The 20,941-nt window shown below is 32.0% G+C and overlaps 5 protein-coding genes across 5 annotated transcripts in view; 1 reads left to right on the plus strand and 4 right to left on the minus strand.

Moving 5' to 3' along the window:
• Su(var)3-3 (lysine-specific histone demethylase Su(var)3-3) overlaps positions 1 to 3,629 on the minus strand; it is a 321,623-nt gene extending 317,994 nt beyond the window's left edge. The window contains exons 1-7 of the mRNA XM_089703152.1: positions 3,584 to 3,629; positions 3,455 to 3,548; positions 3,144 to 3,367; positions 2,697 to 2,886; positions 2,222 to 2,375; positions 1,315 to 1,443; positions 220 to 362 (exon numbers count right to left, since the gene is read on the minus strand). Coding sequence (XP_089559278.1) covers positions 220 to 362; positions 1,315 to 1,443; positions 2,222 to 2,375; positions 2,697 to 2,886; positions 3,144 to 3,367; positions 3,455 to 3,478 — 864 coding nt within the window. The 5' untranslated portion in view covers positions 3,479 to 3,548; positions 3,584 to 3,629. The remainder of the gene's footprint in view (positions 1 to 219; positions 363 to 1,314; positions 1,444 to 2,221; positions 2,376 to 2,696; positions 2,887 to 3,143; positions 3,368 to 3,454; positions 3,549 to 3,583) is intronic.
• Positions 3,630 to 8,081: 4,452 nt separating this feature from the next.
• On the minus strand, positions 8,082 to 9,418 carry Burs (Cuticle-tanning hormone bursicon). The gene is made up of 4 exons (XM_089703216.1): positions 9,229 to 9,418; positions 9,019 to 9,128; positions 8,517 to 8,642; positions 8,082 to 8,296 (listed from the first exon to the last, which is right to left on the minus strand). Exons 1-4 carry the CDS (start codon positions 9,326 to 9,328, stop codon positions 8,162 to 8,164), a joined length of 471 nt encoding a protein of 156 aa, XP_089559342.1. The 5' UTR covers positions 9,329 to 9,418; the 3' UTR covers positions 8,082 to 8,161.
• A 2,147-nt stretch (positions 9,419 to 11,565) lies between these two features.
• On the minus strand, positions 11,566 to 12,398 carry Pburs (bursicon subunit partner of burs). Its single transcript, XM_089703220.1, has 3 exons — positions 12,219 to 12,398; positions 12,000 to 12,124; positions 11,566 to 11,915 (listed from the first exon to the last, which is right to left on the minus strand). The coding sequence occupies exons 1-3, from the start codon at positions 12,337 to 12,339 to the stop codon at positions 11,745 to 11,747; spliced, it is 417 nt and encodes a 138-aa protein (XP_089559346.1). The 5' UTR covers positions 12,340 to 12,398; the 3' UTR covers positions 11,566 to 11,744.
• A 683-nt stretch (positions 12,399 to 13,081) lies between these two features.
• LOC149482987 (CAAX prenyl protease 1 homolog) lies at positions 13,082 to 15,735 on the plus strand. The gene is made up of 2 exons (XM_089703189.1): positions 13,082 to 13,329; positions 13,532 to 15,735. Exons 1-2 carry the CDS (start codon positions 13,243 to 13,245, stop codon positions 14,768 to 14,770), a joined length of 1,326 nt encoding a protein of 441 aa, XP_089559315.1. The 5' UTR covers positions 13,082 to 13,242; the 3' UTR covers positions 14,771 to 15,735.
• Positions 15,708 to 20,770, minus strand: LOC149482988 (organic cation transporter protein-like). Its single transcript, XM_089703560.1, has 9 exons — positions 20,756 to 20,770; positions 20,287 to 20,523; positions 19,529 to 19,708; positions 18,726 to 18,956; positions 18,181 to 18,400; positions 17,600 to 17,765; positions 16,784 to 17,060; positions 16,050 to 16,319; positions 15,708 to 15,776 (listed from the first exon to the last, which is right to left on the minus strand). Exons 1-9 carry the CDS (start codon positions 20,768 to 20,770, stop codon positions 15,729 to 15,731), a joined length of 1,644 nt encoding a protein of 547 aa, XP_089559686.1. The 3' UTR covers positions 15,708 to 15,728.
• Positions 20,771 to 20,941: the final 171 nt, after the last annotated feature.

The raw sequence follows: 20,941 nt of genomic DNA on the forward strand, positions 1-20,941 counted from the left end.
TTGCACTGGGGGAGTGCCGGCAGAAGTGAAAACTTATTATTAACGTTCAGCATGTTTGATATTTTGGAATGGTATCCGTCTTACGCATGGAATATAAAAGCTACAAAAAAAAACATCCGTCTTACGCTTTTTCGATCAGGTCACGTGTCCTGACGCGAGTTTAAGATTTTATACCCAACGCCGCTAAAGAAGTTTTCACTTCAAAAAATTATAGCTTACCATTTCATCTTTATGTTTCGGCACTTGATTACCAGTGGCTTCATACAAGGGACATTTCTGTTTAATCTTATGCAACTCCATGTTCATTTGCACTGATAGTGTTGTTACCGGATTCCCGCCTAGACCAGTTACCACCATTGCTCCTAAAAATTATAAATATAAAATGGTTGAGTGACAAACAGTACATCTTAATAAATAAAATAAATAAATAAAATAAAATTTATTAGCAACTTCAAATATAACATTACAATATTGCTCTGCCTTCTGAACTAGGTAAATACCTGTATCTCAGAAGGCAGTGCCTTCCCTTACAAATTTCATATATATTACATTATATTTGGCAAGTTAACAAAATAAATTTTAGTGACAAATGATGTAAGAATACAAATTAAAAGATTACAAAATAAATCTCGTGTCACAATGTTTGTCCTCAATGGTCTCCTAAACCACTTAACCGATTATAATAAAATTCGCACAACATGTGCAGTTCGATCCAACTTGAGAGATAGTTTAAACATGTAGGTACCACGGGCGAAGTCGGGGCGGACCGCTAGTATTTTATGTATTTTTTTTGTTCCCTAAATATCAAGAAGCATTTATCAAGCTTGATGTGAGTGTGTGTGATGTGTGGGTTTCGTTTGTAAAAACTGTTGTTCAAATCATCTTCAGAAAAAATAACGAAAATTTTTATTCTTGCTTTCCCCAAATTTTTAATTCAATTTACCACAAACTTAGATCAATATTTTCCTGTTAACTAGTCTTTAGATAAATGACAATGTTTTATTAGCTTGACCAGTTTGTATGCAATTTATTGTGAATATGGTTGGATGGTGCCTGGTGACTGGCCTGATCAATAGGTGTAATTTTTTTGTGTCTGTCCAAGCAGAAAAAGTTTTATTTTATAATACGTATTTCTAACATAGTTTCTTAGATTAATGTTTACTAACACAAATATCGATGAATATCTGGAAATAAAATATTATTTATTATTATTTATTTACCACGCCTACTTGCTACACTCAAAATACAAATACAATACAAAATCCATCCATTACATAACAAAATTATTCTAATAATATTCAATTACTTACTTACCAAGATCAGCGACATAAGGTCCTTTACGGTACGTCACTATGCGTCCGCCAACACGCTCCCTTCCTTCTATTATAACAACTTCACAACCAAATGATTGCAATTGTCGAGCTGCTGCCAATCCTGAGACTCCTGTAAAATAATATATCACAATTATTGTCTATAGTTACAAATATAAAAATAATCAACATAGTATAAAACAAAGTCGCTTTCTCTGTCCCTATGTCCCTTTGTATGCTTAAATCTTTAAAACTACGCAACGGATTTTGATGCGGTTTTTTTTTAATAGATAGAGTGATTCAAGAGGAAGGTTTTAGTATATAATTTATTAGGTTTTAGACAAAGCGGGCGAAGCCGCGGGCGGTAAGCTAGTATACTTATAAACTGCAATATTTTTTTAAAGTAGATTGTTTAATTAAGAATGAAAAAAAAATACTGTGCTGTCTACACAGGATGATAATATAACAGAATTTAAATTCATAGGCAAATTGTAAAGTCTGCTGAACAGATGCAAAGGCATAGTTTTACCTCAGATTATCGTTGAGAGTTTGTAAGCTATTGCTATTGCTATAGCTGCTACATTGTAAGCTAACGGATAAATGACTAATAATTAATATTAACTTCTCTTATATCTTTCTTAATGTTTATTTATTTATTTATTTAATAAGGCTCTGTACATCGAAGAAATTACATAAAAAATACACAAAAAATATAGAACATGATGGACAACCAATAAAAAATGTTAACTAATGTACCTTATCAACTTATTAACAATTAAAAAAAATAGTTATTTGATCAACAGAGCTTGAAATGCATGCAAGTATATTGTTATAATTAATTGTTAATGTTAATAAGTTCATGTTTTAAGCACTTACTGAAGCAAATGTTTGTTTTTAAAATGTATATTTACCTGCTCCAATAATAATAACTTTAGGTCTCTGTTTTCCTTTAGGTGGTGAAGGTATTGGAGTGATTCTCTCATATATCCCATAGTTAATGAAGCCATGTCTCTCTAAGAAAACATGGGTCCGCAATACTAACACTGGATCTGCATTGTAGGGTGGCTGGAAATTTAAAAACAAGACAAATTTAATACTTTGAAATAAATATATAGGATTTTAAGGTAATATTTATTTTGTCAGAATACAAGACTTTCCAGGACTATTTTATATTCAAAGCTGAGTGGCAATATAGATAAGTAAAGAAGTCAAATACTATTTCTGATTAATAGTAATTTTAAGATTGTAAATCAAAGTGTATGTAAAAGTATAATTTATTGTTTAATACAAAAGATATATATTATTTATGAAATTGAGGAACATTGCTTTTATTCTTTATAACCAATAACCAATATTAATTTGTTTTTCTGTGACTACAACACTTACTTCCATTTTTTGAATAGCTTGCTCTTGCGTCAATTGCTTTTTAGGATCTTCAAACCAGAGTTTCAAAACACGGTTTCTTATTTGAATAAATGCTTGTGCCGATGATCCTTGTAAATCTGAGAAGCACTCTGCTTCTAAAGATGACATCTTATCAAATGGTAGTCTCGACTGGAAAGCTGCACCTTCCAAACTGCAAATAAATTTAAGTAGACCAACTCAATATACTTTAAAATAATCTTAGAATGTTTGTTATCCAGAGTACATTTGCACTTAGCCAGGATTGCAAATGATTAGTCTATTAACTGCTAGGTATTAAATTATTAGACTGCTGTTCTCTGCTATTGTCTATTGGGATTGTATTAAATTTGATTTCTTAAATACTATAAGTACATAAAACTTATGTACCTACCTATCTTCTTTTGTAATAATATTTTTTTTAAAGCCTACCTATTAAGCATTTCTTTATAATTCACTTCCTCAATATCTTCGCTTTTCATTTCTTCAATAATGATCGGTTTTTCTTCCTTTTTAGGTTCAGTCGTACGACTCGAGGACGATTCCCTGCGACCGGCAACAGCAGCGGGACTAGACGAAATCACCTTACTCTTCTCAGACTGGTCTGATTCAGAATCCTCTTGTTTCAATTTTTCATCTATTTCGCGGGTTTCAACCTACAATATCAATAAACATAACCTCAGAATATAAACATTTTGATATAAGTTCATAATTGAAAATCTATTATGAAAAAAAAAAATTACCCTCGCACGCTTGCGACGACTCATTTTTAGTAGATGGGTAGATTTTATTACGCTCTGAACTAAACTTGCACTAATACAGAACTAAATAATAATCATAGAAAGCTCCGCTAGGAGTACTAGTGTTCTGTGATAGAAAGCGATCAAAACAAACTAAACGCCAACTGCAGGAAAAAAATACTGTTGACATTTGACATTTGACAATGACAATGGACATCACGTAGACAGGGACATCAGTTGCTCATAGATTAGGAATATTGCAAATTTAATCTATTTAGTTTATGTAAAAAATATGTAATAATACATATAATGTAGTTTGTATTGATATTTTCTAACTCTTCTGATCATCTTGCATATATACCGTCCTACCGTGGTCCTATCCTATTTTCCCGTGTATGGATTCCCTACCTTTTACTTGACACTGGCAAATAGTCATATCTTCTTGCCATTTAATAAAAAAAAAAAAAAAAAAAAATATTGCAAACATTTCAGAATTGGATCTCAATTACAATTTACAATGAAGTAGGCTTAATGCATCTACAGACGCTCCGATTTGGTTGGTGCCAACCATCCGACCACGACCAAATCGGAAAGTGTGGAGAGCGGTCGGTCCGACATAATTATTATTAATATTGGTTTGACGTGGTCGGATGCGCCAGCAATTCCGACCAAACCAACTTCCTATCCGATCCAACCAAATTGGAACGTCTGGAAGCTTTGTTCCGACCAAATCGGCTCATTCCATAGATTAATATAGGTAATTGGCTCATTCACATTCGCAACGCCGCCGGTGTAGGACGTCAACATGAACGCCGAGGGAGTTACGGTCACCGAACGTGACATATTAATAAAATTGCTGGAACTATATAAAGACTTTCCCTGTTTGTGGGACTTAAGTAACAAAGATTACGCAAATAGAGATGCCAGAAATCAAGCGTATTTTATTATGTTAGAAGTATAAAAAAAATTGACAGTGCGGCTACATTAAAAACCTTAAAAAATAAGTTGTAAGAGCCGCATATGACTGTAATTTTCTCTATTTCTATAGTAGAATTTAGCCCATTCTCTTCGTACTATGGTCAACTGACATATTACTCTATGGTCAACTGACAGCTGGAAGTCCAACCGTCGGACAATCTGTAGCAATGTTGGAATGGTTGCCTTGTCGGTTCCGATATGGTTGGCACCAACCAAATCGGAGCGTCTGTAGATGCTATTAGATTATTAATAAACTAGCTTCCGCCCGCGACTCCGTCCGCGCGGATGTCGGTCTTCGCGTGGATGGTTTATTTCTCCATTTTGAGTAACTCTGACAATGACATCTTATAAATATCTATTGGACCCAAATACGGCTAGGCCTATAATAATACGCAACGTGTGTTCGTGGTTCTACAGAACAACGTCTATGGATAAAACTGAAAAATTAAGATTAATTTTTTTTTACGTATTTTTCCAGGATAAAAACTATCCTATTTTACGCCCAGGATAATAAGGTATAATTATACCAAGTTTCATCGAAATCGAACCGTTAGTTTTTACGTGATGCCTGAATATACAGACAGACAGACAGACAGACAGACAGACAGACAGACAGACAGACAAAAATTTTTTTAATCACATATTTGGGTTTGGTATCGATCCAGTAACACCCCCTGCTATTTATTTTTTCAATATTTTCAATGTACAGAATTGACCCTTCTACAGATTTATTATATGTATAGATAACTCTGACAATGACATCTTATAAATATCTATTGGACCCAAGAAGCTTATATCTAATACACTGGAGATTGCACTATGACCATTAACTTGTCACAAGAAAATATAACCTTGAATGACGTCAGTGTTGTTTTTTGTCTCTTTCTGTGGGTGACCACACTGGTTTGTATATTCAGGATTTTTCGAAATAAAAAAAACTAAAAATCATGGTCTATAAATAATAACGACATATATTTTTAACAGTATTTATATTATAATATTACTGGTCAACTTACATGAATAATTATCATCTTTATAGGTACATACCATTTTAATTGGTAGAGAATGATAGTTTTAAATAACGCTTGATAACTTTTGATCTCATACTACGATTTTTTAATTAAAATGAGTGCTATATACATTAAAACATCGTTTTGGTTACTCAAGCTTCAGTCTAAAACTTTTCAATATTCCAAAGGGTTGCATCGCTAGTGTTGATGTGTGGTAACGATATTACAGTTCTCAGAAATTCGTATGTCTTTCAGGAGCTGTACTTACGGTTACTAATGGTTTCATGGTGGTTAATTATAATATAATTAAAATTACTTTATCAGTTGAGACGCAGTAACAAGAATGTGGTAAATAAAAAGGTATAGCACTTTTCAAAAGGTATTTTTTTTCTGGACCGTAATCCTCAGGCTTAAAATGCAAACTGCATATTCTGGCATGTTGATAAATTTTACCCTTGATAGGCACTATGGACAGCCATTTATTTCTTTTTATTTCATTTTTGGAAAGCTGAAATACGTAAAACAAAAAAATATTAGGTTAAAAAGTATAAATTTCAATGTAAAAAAGAACAAACCACAATATGTGAGTGCAATACCGATGTCGTGTGTTGTTTCATTACTAGTATAAAAAATTTTAAAATGGTGTTCTAAATGTTCATCATAATATTGTTTAGAAATATATACTCGTCGCTATCCGTAAAAACCCATCATCATGGTTACCTTACTTGTTAAATTTGTTTGTTGAAAACTTGTTGAAATTGATGAAAGTATTAGGAAAAGAACTTATTTAACATGATTGCTTAGTAAAATGATGATAAATTTGACGATTTTTGCCATTAAAATGATTCTAAACAGGTAAATGCATGAGTATTGAGGAATATTGTAAATAACGTAAATATACACTTGCCTGTGAAATTATAGGCCAGAATTTGGTGTCCAAAAACTTCTGCAATTTTTCACAATGCAATACATTATTAATATTCGGAAAATATTTATTAAATACGCAACAATATTATCTTAAATATTCGAAGCGACGCAATTTTTTTGACACTTATGTCATATTGTCAAAGTGAGAGTTGCTACAATTTTATTATGGTAACTACCCATAATCAGGGAATATCGCTTATTAATAATTGGTTCAGATACTTATTTTATTTAGCATAAATAATAATTGTCTCATCCAACAATGCTTCTGAATGACGTTGTTGGCAATTTATCAACAAACTCATGTACAAAAACTAACCTTTTGCACAGAATATTACAGCATACATAGTAGCCTTGGGAAAACTTCGTATTAACAGTGGCAATACCAAGTTAGGTGTGAAAGTGATAGAACACAACAATTTTCTTGTTACACGTCAAATGTTCATACCGAAATCTCCAGTGTATAAGATATAAGCTTCTTGATTGGACCCAAATACGGCTAGGCCTATAATAATACGCAACGTGTGTTCGCGGTTCTACAGAACAACGTCTATGGATAAAACTGAAAAATTAAGATTAATTTTTTTTTACGTATTTTTCCAGGATAAAAAGTATCCTATTTTACGCCCAGGATAATAAGGTATAATTATACCAAGTTTCATCGAAATCGAACCGTTAGTTTTTACGTGATGCCTGAACATACAGACAGACAGACAGACAGACAGACAAAAATTTTTTTAATCACATATTTGGGTTTGGTATCGATCCAGTAACACCCCTTGCTATTTATTTTTTCAATATTTTCAATGTACAGAATTGACCCTTCTACAGATTTATTATATGTATAGATAAAACAAGAATAAAACATCCTAAATGGTAAATCATAGGAAGCCTCTTTCAAAGGGAACAATCATTATAACATTCGTCTCCCCTTAGACCATATTATAATTAAGATTCTATGATAACATGTTGTAACACTTCACTTCGGAATATGATGAATTTTACTTACAGTGAGCAAAGACCCCAAGAGCAGCAAAGAAGGTCGGATTTTTACATATATGTAGATGGCACCTTCGTCTTAAAATTTAAATCACGAAAGTTGTCATAATATAAAACATATTATTAATAATAAATAAGCGCCCGTAAAATTATAGTTATAGTTATTATAATATTGTGTGTAGATTATCTACACACAATATTATAATACACATTACACACTAATTACACGGTATATTATGTTGTATTCACAGGAGTATCTAGTAATCAGAGGTAGGTAGTAATTTATTTTTCGAAAATAGAATCAATTGCAACTTTTTAAATGTTGCCAAACAAAGGAAAAAACTTTAGATGATTCTTCTTTTACTAACAAAAAAAAATCTCATAGGGAACTTATATTTTTTTAACTCAATTTTACACATCGAATATTAAATAGAAAAAATTGTTGTTATATTTTTTCCTGATATTAAGTATTAAGTATATCAACCGTCTTTTATATAAAGGAGAAGCACAGAACAAGTAAGGAGAAGGATCTAAATTTGATTTTTTTTTTATTGGCTCAGAACCTCTCAGAACCTTCGACGAGTTTCCCATTTAAATTTGGTTTAGTTCTGAGTTCTGACCATTCACTTCATTAATAATAACTAGTAGTTAGTAACTACTTGTCATAAAAATATATTCTAGTACTAATATTAAAATTATAAGCCAAAATACTGGTCAGTAGCTTTTATTTTCAAAGATATTTAACAATATACAAAAGGTCGTTCCTAACTATAGTGGCGAAATAGGAAGTTAGTAAAAATTAAAAGTTTTTTCTGAATTGACTACTTAAAAGAGAGTCATCAGCATAACCAGCAATTTCTTGAGGAATAATAGCGCTTTCTTCGATACTTCCACACGGACGGCACATGCATTCTAGAGGAGCCTTAGTAGTGACCTGAAACAAAAATCAAATCATTATTTAAATAAAATAATGATTACATTATTCTATTAAATTTTCTATTAAACGACGGTTAATCTGAATGTTTTTTTTTTATATCAATTGAGTGCCGTGCCTTGTGTTCCTAGCTTATATTTTGAAATTCATACATTCATATTATACAACAGACCGTATAGTTTAAAATATAATTCATAAGCATTAACTGCAACGTATTTACCTTTCTGAACCTTTTCTCTTCGCTCTTAGCTTTGGGGCAGAAAAGAATTACAGTTGCTTCTCGCTCTCCCGACTCCTGACAACAATTGCACGACCGTTCCATTTGCCAAATTTTGCTTCCTGATACCTGTTAAATATTGTTTCATTATGAATTATTATTTTTTAAGCTATTGCATAGCTTCTATCGCGGGCATTGAGCGCGGGGACCGAATCCAGAAATTCCGTAACGAAAAAACCTCACGCTCCCCACTCCGACGGGCACGGAGGTGTGGCTTGAAGGCATAGCATGCAATAGCTTTACCGCGGCAGTCCACGAGTGCCACACGTCTTTTTTTTTAATCCAGATAGGGAAGCACTTGACCACAATCTCGCCTGATGGAAAGCTAAGATGTGGTCTAAGATGGTACGCGCTTCCCTAGTATGTACCGGTTCACTCTTCGCTTAAAGACCCCCATGTTAATAATGTAAACAGGTATTGACTGAAGAGAAGCCACAATACAAACCTGAACATAACTAGTACATTTTCCTATACAGGCATATGAGGGAATTGGCTTGGGAACGCAACCAGGATGTTGCAACACGTGTATAACCGGTGTCATTTGGCACTCTTGTCCTGAAATATTAAATTATAATACGAATTTACAAAATCTCATTAATTTACGACCATTTATAACATGCTCTATGCTACGCTAAATATTTTTATTGCATTATACCTGGTGGCAGTTGAACTTCTTGACCGCTAACTTTTTTTTCGTGTAAGTAGCAAGCTGAAAGAAGAATTAAGCAAGAGCAAAAGTATTGCATTTTAAACATTTTTAGGAGCTGTTGTTCCTCGGTGGAAAACGTTTGGTTTGTGAAATATGTTGGAAAGTTCAGCCGCTTATATGGGATTTCAGCTTGTACCTACAACGAAGACTCATCGTCTACGAAAAACATTAAAATCATTTTACCCGACTTGTATCCAGCAGGAACAACACGCACTCCCGACTGGGGAGACAAAGGAGCTTAATGGCTATTTATTGTAACGATAAATATTAAGCTTTTTGCACTATAATATTATAATATTTTTATTTATATTTGTTTCTTCACTACTTAATTATCTGGTACGTAGTTTGTCTGGTACGTAGTCCTTTAAAAATGGTTCCTCTAAAAAATACTTTCTAACATTTCGTATTTTCTTAAAACATACATTGTACAGTAATGTAGGTACAGTTTAAGCAATGAAAATACATTGCTTATTGATTTCGAATTTTGGAAATGAAGATTTTTATTAGTACCTACCTACCTGATGGGAAAGTATCCTTAATACTCCTAGATAGAAAAAAAAGACGGGTTGCACTGGGGGAGTGCCGGCAGAAGTGAAAACTTGATTATTAACGTTCAGCATGTTTGATATTTTGGAATGGTATCCGTCTTACGCATGGAATATAAGGGCTTAAAAAAAAACAAACATCCGTCTTACGCTTTTTCGATCAGGCCACGTGTCCTGACGCGAGTTTAAGATTTTGAAGATTTTATACCCAACGGCGCTAAAGAAGTTTTCACTTCAACAACTTACAAGAAATATTCCATTATTTTGGAAAGTAAGAAAATTGCATTCAATGATTTTAGAAAATTTGCTTGTCACACCGGGAATCGAACCGCCTTGAATCCGTAAAAATTATACCCTGTATTTTTATTGCATCGACCATAAGAGCTAATTGGTTTCAATAAGGTTAAAACACGTCGTTGGATTAAAACATAGAGTAACTTATTATATTGGGTAATATCTTTCAAACGAACGTGATAAATCAAATGAGAAGAGTGCCGTGAAAACTGGACTAAATCCTACCAGAGAAATATAAATGCACTCAAATAGAAACACCAAGTAATCTGAAGAATACGTCAAGCTGAGTTATAAAATTTATTGTAAGCTAGCTTTCCGCCAGTGCCTTGTCTCGCATGGACTACAAATTTTTGTACTTCGTAGATTTTCGAATAAAGGGCTGTAGTTATAGTTACTTATAAATAAATTATAAGTACAACATTTTTACTACTCTGAATGTGTAAATTATACGTCAACTGCTTATTTTAGCAAAAACCTACTAAGAAACCTCTAAGTATTTCATTCTTAAAGACCTATCCAATAAAATATCAAGATCTCATTTAATTCAATTAAAACCAATTAAATTAATTATACTTATGTATATTCGCGAATATATTTTTTATCCCATAGTTGCAACATGGTTGCAACCATGTTTGGATATGCAGTATGAATACCCACTCCATATATTTATTTTTAGCCCATAACAATTTTAATTTTGTCAAAATTTGTTACGTTATTGACTCGCATAGAAACAGACAATGAGATACTAACAAACTAAACAGAAAAAAAAAATGTTACAATTGTATTAGGGCCTATCACCTATACATCCATATTGCATAGCATTTACTCTTTAAAAAACCGGCCAAGTGCGAGTAGGACTCTCGCACCCAGGTTTCCATATAAGCCTGATTTTTTATATTATATTAGCGTTTTGCTAACTACTATTATGTATTCTATAATTATGTTGTATATTATGTAAATTTATACTTTAACAAATTTTATATTAGACAAGATTCTATGTCCATGGGAAGTATCTACCCTGTAGGTTTTGATTCCTTTGCAAATGGCGAAAATTTACAGCTTAAAGATATATTCGAGATATTTCACTATTATTTATGAGTGATGACTCTATTATCTTGTATCTATCTGATCTAGATTGATTGAAGTTTGATTTTTTTTTGTGAATCGAGCTTATATAGGATGGATTGTAAATAAGAGCCTATAATAATTAATACTTTTCACACTCGTACCTCGTACCATTACCAACCGCCTTTTATTTTACTGAGTAAAAAAGTTTCCAGTACAGTATTGCAGTAAATTCTTTTGCCGCTTAATTATATCTATTTTCCATAAAATATTTCCCAGAATTTACGTATTTTATTTCAAATCGGTTCATGCATAGACTGAACATATACTAGAGAGTTCATGCCACAGAACAGGTTCATAAGTAATAAAAGAGCTAAAATGTGCATTAATTAAATGTTCTTTATTATTTTCCACCAAATATTACAAAATACAGTATGCCTACAAGTTATTATTTACAAAAGGTATTGACCAATATTTTCCAACATATTTAAATCACCTCTAAATCAAATGCATTAATATTTTCGTCACATAAGGTACACGTCAAATTTATATATTTATTTATCGACTGAAATCTCCACATTTATAACATTTGCATTCTGCAGGTTCCCGAAGCCGCACTTCCATCACTGCACGATCCTCGTCTTCGAAGCGGAGGCCATCAGGATCATAACAATGGGTCAATGTGACTAAACGTTCTCTTAAGTAATTCTCCTTGCAGCAAAAACATTCCTGTAAAGATATAAAATGAATGAACCATAGAAAATATCATTACCCTATAGTAATAAAAAAAACTTCATCTTTTATGTCTTATACCTTTAAAAACCCTGTAGGTGTAACGACCGATGGTTGCACTTGACTGTTGCATATACCTTCGCATTTATTTACGCTAACTTCACCACTGCACGATCTTATTAGACTACCCATGTCGTCGTATTCCTCTGTAAAATTTTAATATATTTTTATGTAAAGCAATCAAAATATAATTAATAATTACTACGTTACATTCATAATCGCTAATTGCACAATATTTACCTTTCGTAACGTGTATTTCGGAAGGAATTGTCTCACAATTTTCATCTGCATAGCATTTAATAACTGTTAATAAAATAATTTCTAAAATAACTAAGGAAAATTTGTATGAAAGAAAAGCCATATTTGAATGTGATTATTACTAGATCGTGGAGTTTGCACTGCCGTATTGGTCGTCTCATCAGCTATTTATATGAAAAATACCCCTTATAGTTCATGTAACATTGATTGCTTTCTCCTCGGGGGGTTATTTATGTGTGTAAGTATCAAAACGTGTTAAACTAAATGCTTCTGTGTGAGGTAGTCGAATTTTATATTATATTCATTTAATTCAATGACTTGTAACGATTGATCGGCGGTCTCTTGCATTTAACCACATTCGCTTATTAATTATTATTATGTAGTGATGATAACTTTAAAATTTTTGAAAAACTGAAATTAAGAAGTCTAGCCAGGAGAAAGCGGTGCGATGAGCAGCCAGTTAATTCAAATTTAAAATCATACATAATTATTTTAAAGAAACCACGTGTAGGTTAAGCGTGTAGGTTACAGAACAGTGTGTGTGGTGTACCGTGTAGGAAGCGTGTAGGTATATCAATGTTTTATTTTGCTCTACGTGCTATTCTATTTAAACTTTTGAATCCTCAAATACTGGCAATGCAGAAAAACTAAATTAATTAACAATTCTAATTTTTTCACAGAATTTTTCCATATTTCTTCTTAAATTCTTGTATTTTTTTATTTGATAAATTATAATGTAAATAAGTTATAAATATTATCAAAATAAATACGCGATCTAGTGGAAATTTGCTTTAAAATAAATCTAAATTGTCTATGGTGTCTTGATGACATTTTCCGGCGTTCACACTTCACATTTCATTTCACACTTTCCGGCAATCGGCATCGGCGGGTTACAGTCAATGTCAAAGTTTGTAGATGTGTTTTAATGTAACTACATTACACTGTATCCTAAAAAGAGTGCATTCAATTACAAATTAATACCTGCTCAACTACACCGGCTTTCATCATGTTTAATGAAGATTTGTTATTACTACTCATTTTAGTGTTTATATGGGCTGAATATCTATGGGAGCAGTACTTATCTATGCGTCAGGTATAATTTATTATTTCATTACTATTTTATGTGTATGTTACAATTAAAGTACTTAGTCAGTAATTAACTGACAGAGAAAAAAAATATATACTACATATAATAATTACTTTATGTGATATTAAATTATTGAACCGATGATAAATAAAATTTTCAACCACACTCTCAGAGCATAATTTCTCAATCCAATTTAATTTTGTTGCAGCTAAAAATATATAAAACAAACAATACTATTCCGGAGGATTTAAAAGAAATGCTAAATGAAGATTCATTCAAGAAAGCCCGTGTGTATGGTATTGATAAATCTCAGTTTAAAATCGCAAAGGAGTTTTATAGTATAGCATTAACCACTGTAATCCTGTACAATAGATGGGTGTACACGGCTTGGGCTAAATCTGAAAATATCGCAGCTATTTTCAGTATAAATGCTGACCAAGAAATACTTGTAAGTTGCATCTTCATGACATTTGTAACATTATTCAATTTCCTTGTGAATCTACCATTTACAATTTATGCCACATTTGTACTTGAAGAGAAGCATGGTTTCAACAAACAAACCATTGGGTTCTTTATAAAGGACCAAATGAAGAGTTTAGCGCTGAGTTTGGTTATAACATTACCTATAATTTCAGTAGCTATATACATAATAATGTTAGGAGGCAACATGTTCATCGTCTGGTTGTGGCTATTTACTACAGTTGTATCTTTGTTCTTGCTCACTATATATCCATCAGTAATAGCTCCCATATTTGATAAATTTGAGCCTCTACCTGATGGTCCGCTAAGATCTGGCATTGAAAGTTTGGCTTCAAAACTATCATTCCCACTGTCTCAGGTATACATTCTTGAAGGTTCCAAACGTTCAGTCCACAGTAATGCATACTTCAGTGGTCTATTTGGTGAGAAAAGGATAGTTTTATTTGACACATTGCTTGAAAAATATGATGAAACAAAGAATGTTACAACAGGTTGCACGGATAATGAGATTTTAGGTGTTTTAGCTCACGAACTGGGCCACTGGAAATGTAGTCATATTTATAAATCAATTGCCCTAACTGAAGTAAATCTTTTGTTATTATTTAGTGCTTTTGGATTACTTTTTAAGAATTCTCTGTTATATACAACATTAGGTTTCTCGTCAGGTCAAGAACCTATTATAATTGGCTTGATTGTAGTTTTACAGTTGATTCTGGCTCCATACAATTCCCTTTTATCATTCTTTGCTACAGCTCTCTCACGTAAGTTCGAATTTGAAGCAGATAACTTTGCCGTAGGCTTAAATTATGCAAATGAATTGAAATCTTCTCTTATTAAGTTAGGGAAGGACAATTTAGACTATCCTATCTATGACAAACTCTATTCTGCTTGGTATCATTCACATCCAACCCTACTGCATAGAATAGAAAACATAAAGAAGCAAGCTTCAAACAGTAAAAAAGATTAGATCATATCTTTGTCTGCATTTCTTTGTGCATTTTTAACAGTACAATTATTATAATTAATACTACTTTAGGACTGTAAATATGTATAGTTACTAGTCCAATCTTGCATTTTACTGTTTTAGTTGAATGAAAGAGTTAAGCTTATGCACAATACTTTTTGAAAAATTTAGAATCTGTATTTTTATATAAAAACATAAATATTGTTCTAAAATGGGAAGTATCATTTAAACAAATTAATTATATATTTTAAGTATTTACATTATTCACATGTCACCAAAAATATTGGCTATGGTTGAAATATAATGATAAGGTTGTGTCTTCATGTATTATTTTAAACTATAAGGCTTAGGCCGCATTACGATTTTTTCCCAGAAGTGGTAAACTGCAGAATGGTTACAACACAACGGTTACAAAACCGTGTACCATCAAAATAAGTTAGTTCTATTAAAAACTAATTTTTTAATTATTTTTTTTTTAATTTTTCATTTCATTTTGTAACAATCCGCGATATTATAATCAGTTGCGTGAAAATGCGCTCGTGAGCGCCCATTATATTTATTTTATTGACTCAAAAAAATCCGCTGTGGTTTAACCGTAGTGCGGCCTATGCCTTATAATCAGATCAGCAGAAAAAAAGGCTTAGTTGATCTGCGGCCTTATTTTGTATTTAAGATTTTAGCATAATATTTTGTCAACACATTTAGGTATATAACTATAAGAAAAATATTTTCGATTTCTGTAAACCTGAAAAAGTTAAAATTAAAAATTACAACTTCGGTTGAGAGATCTCGTAGTTTGATGTCGTAATTTTATAACCTATAGGATTTTAAGATAAATTAAAAGCCTGAAAATTATAAAATCCTTATAATATTATGTACTTTTATAAATCTTCTGACTGTTTTAAGATATATAATATATATTTTAACCATTAAATGTGTTATTAGAAATAAATAGTATACATTATGCATTTCCTGGTGTTTTCTTTTCTTTTCCATGATGTTGGTTTTCCTGAAAACAAATTAGTTATGTATTATAAAAAAAAATCCTTGTACAAGTGCATATAATAAAATCCTAAGCTAAAATCTCAAATAAGAAGTCATAAAATATTTCGCGATAGTGGCGTAGAAACTATTCAACTAAAATTCGGGTAATTAAATGGGTACAGTCAGTGACTAGTCGCATTGTAAGCACTTTTGTAGCATGGAAATATGAATTATTGCCTTATTTCGACAGTAACCTTGAGCTAATTATGAAAAACGTTTTTACGCGATATGCACATACTAATTTAAAAAACCGTTCCGCTTCTTCCAACGTGTCTGGCAATGGGTGATCCTTTGTTTCTGGCAAGGGCACAAGAAGTGCTAATTGACAAAACGACATCACAGCAAGTATAATTAGTGGTAAATCAGATTTAATCTCATCCAGGCTGACCACCCCTGGGGCTATCATAGAAGCGATTCGAGCGAAGGTTGTCACACCCCCGACCCCCGCATTCCGGCCAAGAGTTGGAAATAATTCCCCAGAGTACAAATATAGAGCTGGTACTGTTCCCTATTGTAACGAAAATTTTAAATTAAAAAAAATAAAATGGAGGAATACCTAAGTACAAGGAAACTGAAAAAGTCCAATTTTAGAAGGAATATCAGTATTTTTGATTACGGATTTTGTAAGAATTCAACTTGATTGACGAAAGCATAAAACATTATTATGTAGGTATGTACCTACTTGTAACATAACACGATTTTTTAAAAGATATCAACTGTATTACCTTATTGGCAATAAAAGCAGGATATGTTTCCTTATTTTTTTATCAATTGATGTCATTCGTTTTAAATAGTGTATTGAATACTTGACCTTTAAACTATGGAGTACCTACTTATTTGAAAACTTCAACAATGTCAAGGTTAAATGCAATAATGTATTCACCAATCATACTATCTAAATAATATCTAGTGATCTGAGTAGATTGAATTACGGATAAAGTTGTAAAAGTCTCTGAAATAAATAACGTTTACCGATAAACTAGCGAATCCTATTCCAGCCACGATCAATCGAGGCCAATCTTCGGCGTACATTTCCTTCGGTATAAAAAGAATAATCAAGAAACAAATGGACGTTATTATTTGAAATATCCAAACAGTTGTTTTTCGTCCATATCTCATTATTATACAGAGACATAACATACACCCAGGTAGAGCAATAAGACCACTCAAAAATATCATAAGATAAAGATTTGTGGCTATATAACCGAGGTATTGCGAGAATGTGAAAAAGGCTAGTCCAGTGCAAAACCTGAAAAATGTAAATTCAAAAAAACTTCGTTATAGATACAAAAAATGCAATAACATTTATAAAAAAAAACGTTTAGTCCGGTTGAAACAACCAGTCATCAGACAAATATAATATTATTAGATATTACATTAATAAAAAACAACTAAACTAACTGGTTTGTTTGTATGTTATCTGTATCCTAGAACATAATATTATTTAGAATCATTACTCTTGAAGTATACGTATCGTGGATACGATAAACATCACAATTGCATGTAGAATGAATATCACATGTAGATACTAATTGTTAAAAAGATATTACCTAGTTTACCTATTCTTTTTACATAATATTAATTAAGAATATTATATAGAAAGAATTACTACTTTGCAAGAACATTGAGAAGAGAGTAGGTATATTGAGTAGGTAATCGTGCGAAAAGGTCACCGTTTACAGTAGGAATCACAGAGCAAGTAATATGTAGGAATTAACATTAATTCAAAATCATGTACCTATATCACATCTAATATCATAAATCATGTAGGTATCTAAAAAATATTACCAATTTACGGACAATAGTAAAGTTTTCATTCTCATATTCCTCGATTTGATAAAAGCAAAAAATCCCGGATTATGTCTTTTATTAGTTCCCAATTTGAGAAGAGTTCGCTTTGTGTTTTTAAAGTAATTTTCTCTGCCATTAAACTTTGCAGCCTTCTCAAGAACAACTGAAATAATCAATATGTAAAAGACAATATAATTGTGACTATTTTAGACTGTTGCCGGCTGCATATTAAATGCATATGTATGACTTGTATAGTTTTGTAATTTCCATTTAAATATGTATGACATACCTACCTAGGTTTAGACTAATGGAACTTATAAAACTTTATTACGTCTGCGTCAGCACTACATTTAGAAAATTATATTTCAGTATTTCGTGTGAAGTACACAGCTGTTATTCTAACTGCATTATGTTTAGTGAAGATTTATTTATTGAAATTCCACAAGAACTTGTCGGTTTTTATTAGGCACAAGGCACTTGAAAGAAATAGACAATAACAAATATTTCTTTATTGTAAAGATGTAAAAGGTATTGTGTCTGTTCAATTCGGACAGTTCTATTATTGATAAGGAACTAACCAAACGCCTTTTCTAGCTGCCCTGTAGCTAGCAGCCATCGAGGCGACTCTTCCATTACAAAATAGTACAAAAGGAACAGGGAAGTAAGGCAAGATAAGGCAAATTCCAAATATCGCCAATCTCTTATCCAATAGGCAAGTAAGGCTAACACCGTGTTGCCCAGTCCGAAAGGTAGTTGGTAGAAAATTGGAATGATTGTCCGCCATTTACCGCCTACGACCTATGGAAGTATTTATAGTATAGTGGCTTAGAATATAACTATCTAGTTAGCTAATTGGTGTAAGAGTATGGAATGCATGCAGTTCGCATCTGATTTGGCATTATAAATCGAAGAATCGAATCCAGGACCCCTCGGTTCTACGCATTTACCACTGTACCTGGTACCATGAAGGTGGATGCAACTAACTAACTATACCTATTTTGAAATGTAGAAATGAATTTCAGTAATAACATTATCTTTAGTCTATAAACGTTTAGTCTCGACCTAAATACATAAGTAGATATATTAAACTACATCGAATTTAAAAATAACTGAAAATTACAACCTCCATGCACACGACAAACGAAATAATCCCCAATCCGCCGGTCGCTACAGCCAAAATGAACCAAAATATCATAAACATCCAGTATTGCCTCACAACACATGTTAGGAAGCCGGCAACAAATTGCAAAAGTATACCAAACATGAGTGGGTTTTTTCGGCCATATTTATCACCCCATATCGGGAATAATATCCCACCAACAACTGTACCCCACATCATAACCGCTTGGGTGAACTAGAAAAAAATATATCAAGGGAAAAATAATACTTGAAAAATTATCTTATTGCATAACATTGCAATGATTGCAATATTGAGGACATATAAAATATTTAAATTTACAATGCACAACAATCGTGGGAGCGTTGGCATATGGCAAGTAACTATTTACTATTCTGGGATATAGCGATTAGCCCTGTAGTTCAACTCACATTTGAATTAATTTCTCCTCGATAAAATAATGCCATTCTTTATCGATAAAGATGATAATATCACAAAAATTTTAATTCGGAGCAGCAGTTCCTGATATTTGCGGTTTTATCCAACCATACATACAAACTCTACATCTTTATTAGAATAGTATTAGAATGTTAGATCATTAAGATTAGAATGAATGGAAACAATATCGAAGTTTTATTTGCCCACAGCCATTCGCAATGAACATATTATCTCTACTTCCACTACCTCATACCTACTTATTTTTTGATCAGTTTGTAGCCTTGCTTTGGGCTACAGGTAAATAAAGAAAATAAGCTCATAACTAACTCAAATTATTATAATTAACTAGGTAAGTACCTACTTATACTTACGTGTACCAACCAATGTTTAGAACATACTAAGTTCCATTCAGATGTTATAGTTCGGCTGAATACAGATGTATCATACACAAATTTCTTACAATGTACCAAAGGCACCAGTGATCTATCAATCATGGGTGCTACTGCAAGTATATCCGGATCGAAAATAAGACATGGATGCTCTTGATTAAGCTATAGAAAAATAATAAACAAAAAATTATAAGTAATTGATGAATAAACGCATACCTAAACACCTAAACTAGAAATTTAATGACGATAGTAATAGCGTAATAGGAAATGTGACCAAAGGGGAAAATATAACGCAAAAAAGACGAATTGTTCATTGCATTTAGCTGCAATTTTTATATAATGTATAATGTTCATGCAAGGAAACTCGGATTAAAAAGATATCGGCAATTTTGCATGACTAATTGCAGGCCACTTTTTTTTATTAACAATAAAATATTTACTGCACATGAAGCACTGATGTCTGATAGATAGCAACATTTAATAGGTACTTGAATTTTTTAAGTGTACCTATATTAAATATTATTTTATTATTATTATTTTATTCAATAAGCCATAATTATGAATTTTTTGCTACCAATGGCACAGAATATAATATATAATAGTACTACCCAATGGTCCGAATTGCGGTCAGGCGGTCGCTAGGGTATGTCGAAGGACGCAGGTTCGATCCCGCGTATCATCGAACAATTAAACCCATGATTATTAATAAAACTGCATCATTTAGTTTTAGTTTAACTTACTGGTGAACAAATCTGGCGCCATTCGTCATCTGAATAACGTTTACAAATTTTTGGTTTCGCACACCAAAAATTTTGAGGAGGAGCAAGAAACAAAATATTTAGTTGATACCACGCCATCGGTAGCTTTAGTAAAGCCATCAAAATGCTTATTTTCAATTGCCATTTTCCAAAATCACCTAATATTTTAAAAGCAATATTATCTACTGGGTCTTTAGCATCTTGTTTCGTGTTTTTTGTCTGAAAATTCCAGAATAAGATGATTTTTATATAAAAATTAGAGCAAAATTTAATGTACCTAGTTAGTAGTTAATACATTAAAAATCGCTACTACCTGTACCTATTTATGTTCTTGTCCCTATACTCGGGTAAATTTTATTTAAATAAGTAACTACAACATAGACTAAGAACATAGACATAATATTGTGAAGTATGCTATATTTTTAAACAGAAACGTTACCGTATTCTATACCTTTTGTGGGTTCATCAGCAATATTGTTATGAATATATCGTCATGTAAATTGTATCCGTATTGTATCTATAAATTTCTATTTTAGTAAAAATTAGGATATACCTAGAGTACTAGTATTTCTATCATAATAAAATTTTAAAATATAAACAGCATGAAACATTAAGTACAAATTCTCATACATAATAT

This window comes from Colias philodice, chromosome 14, assembly GCF_061535455.1.
Source record: "Colias philodice isolate Cphi_HAF_F1 chromosome 14, ilColPhil1 Martin Lab GWU primary, whole genome shotgun sequence".
Taxonomy (NCBI): Eukaryota; Metazoa; Arthropoda; class Insecta; order Lepidoptera; family Pieridae; genus Colias; species Colias philodice.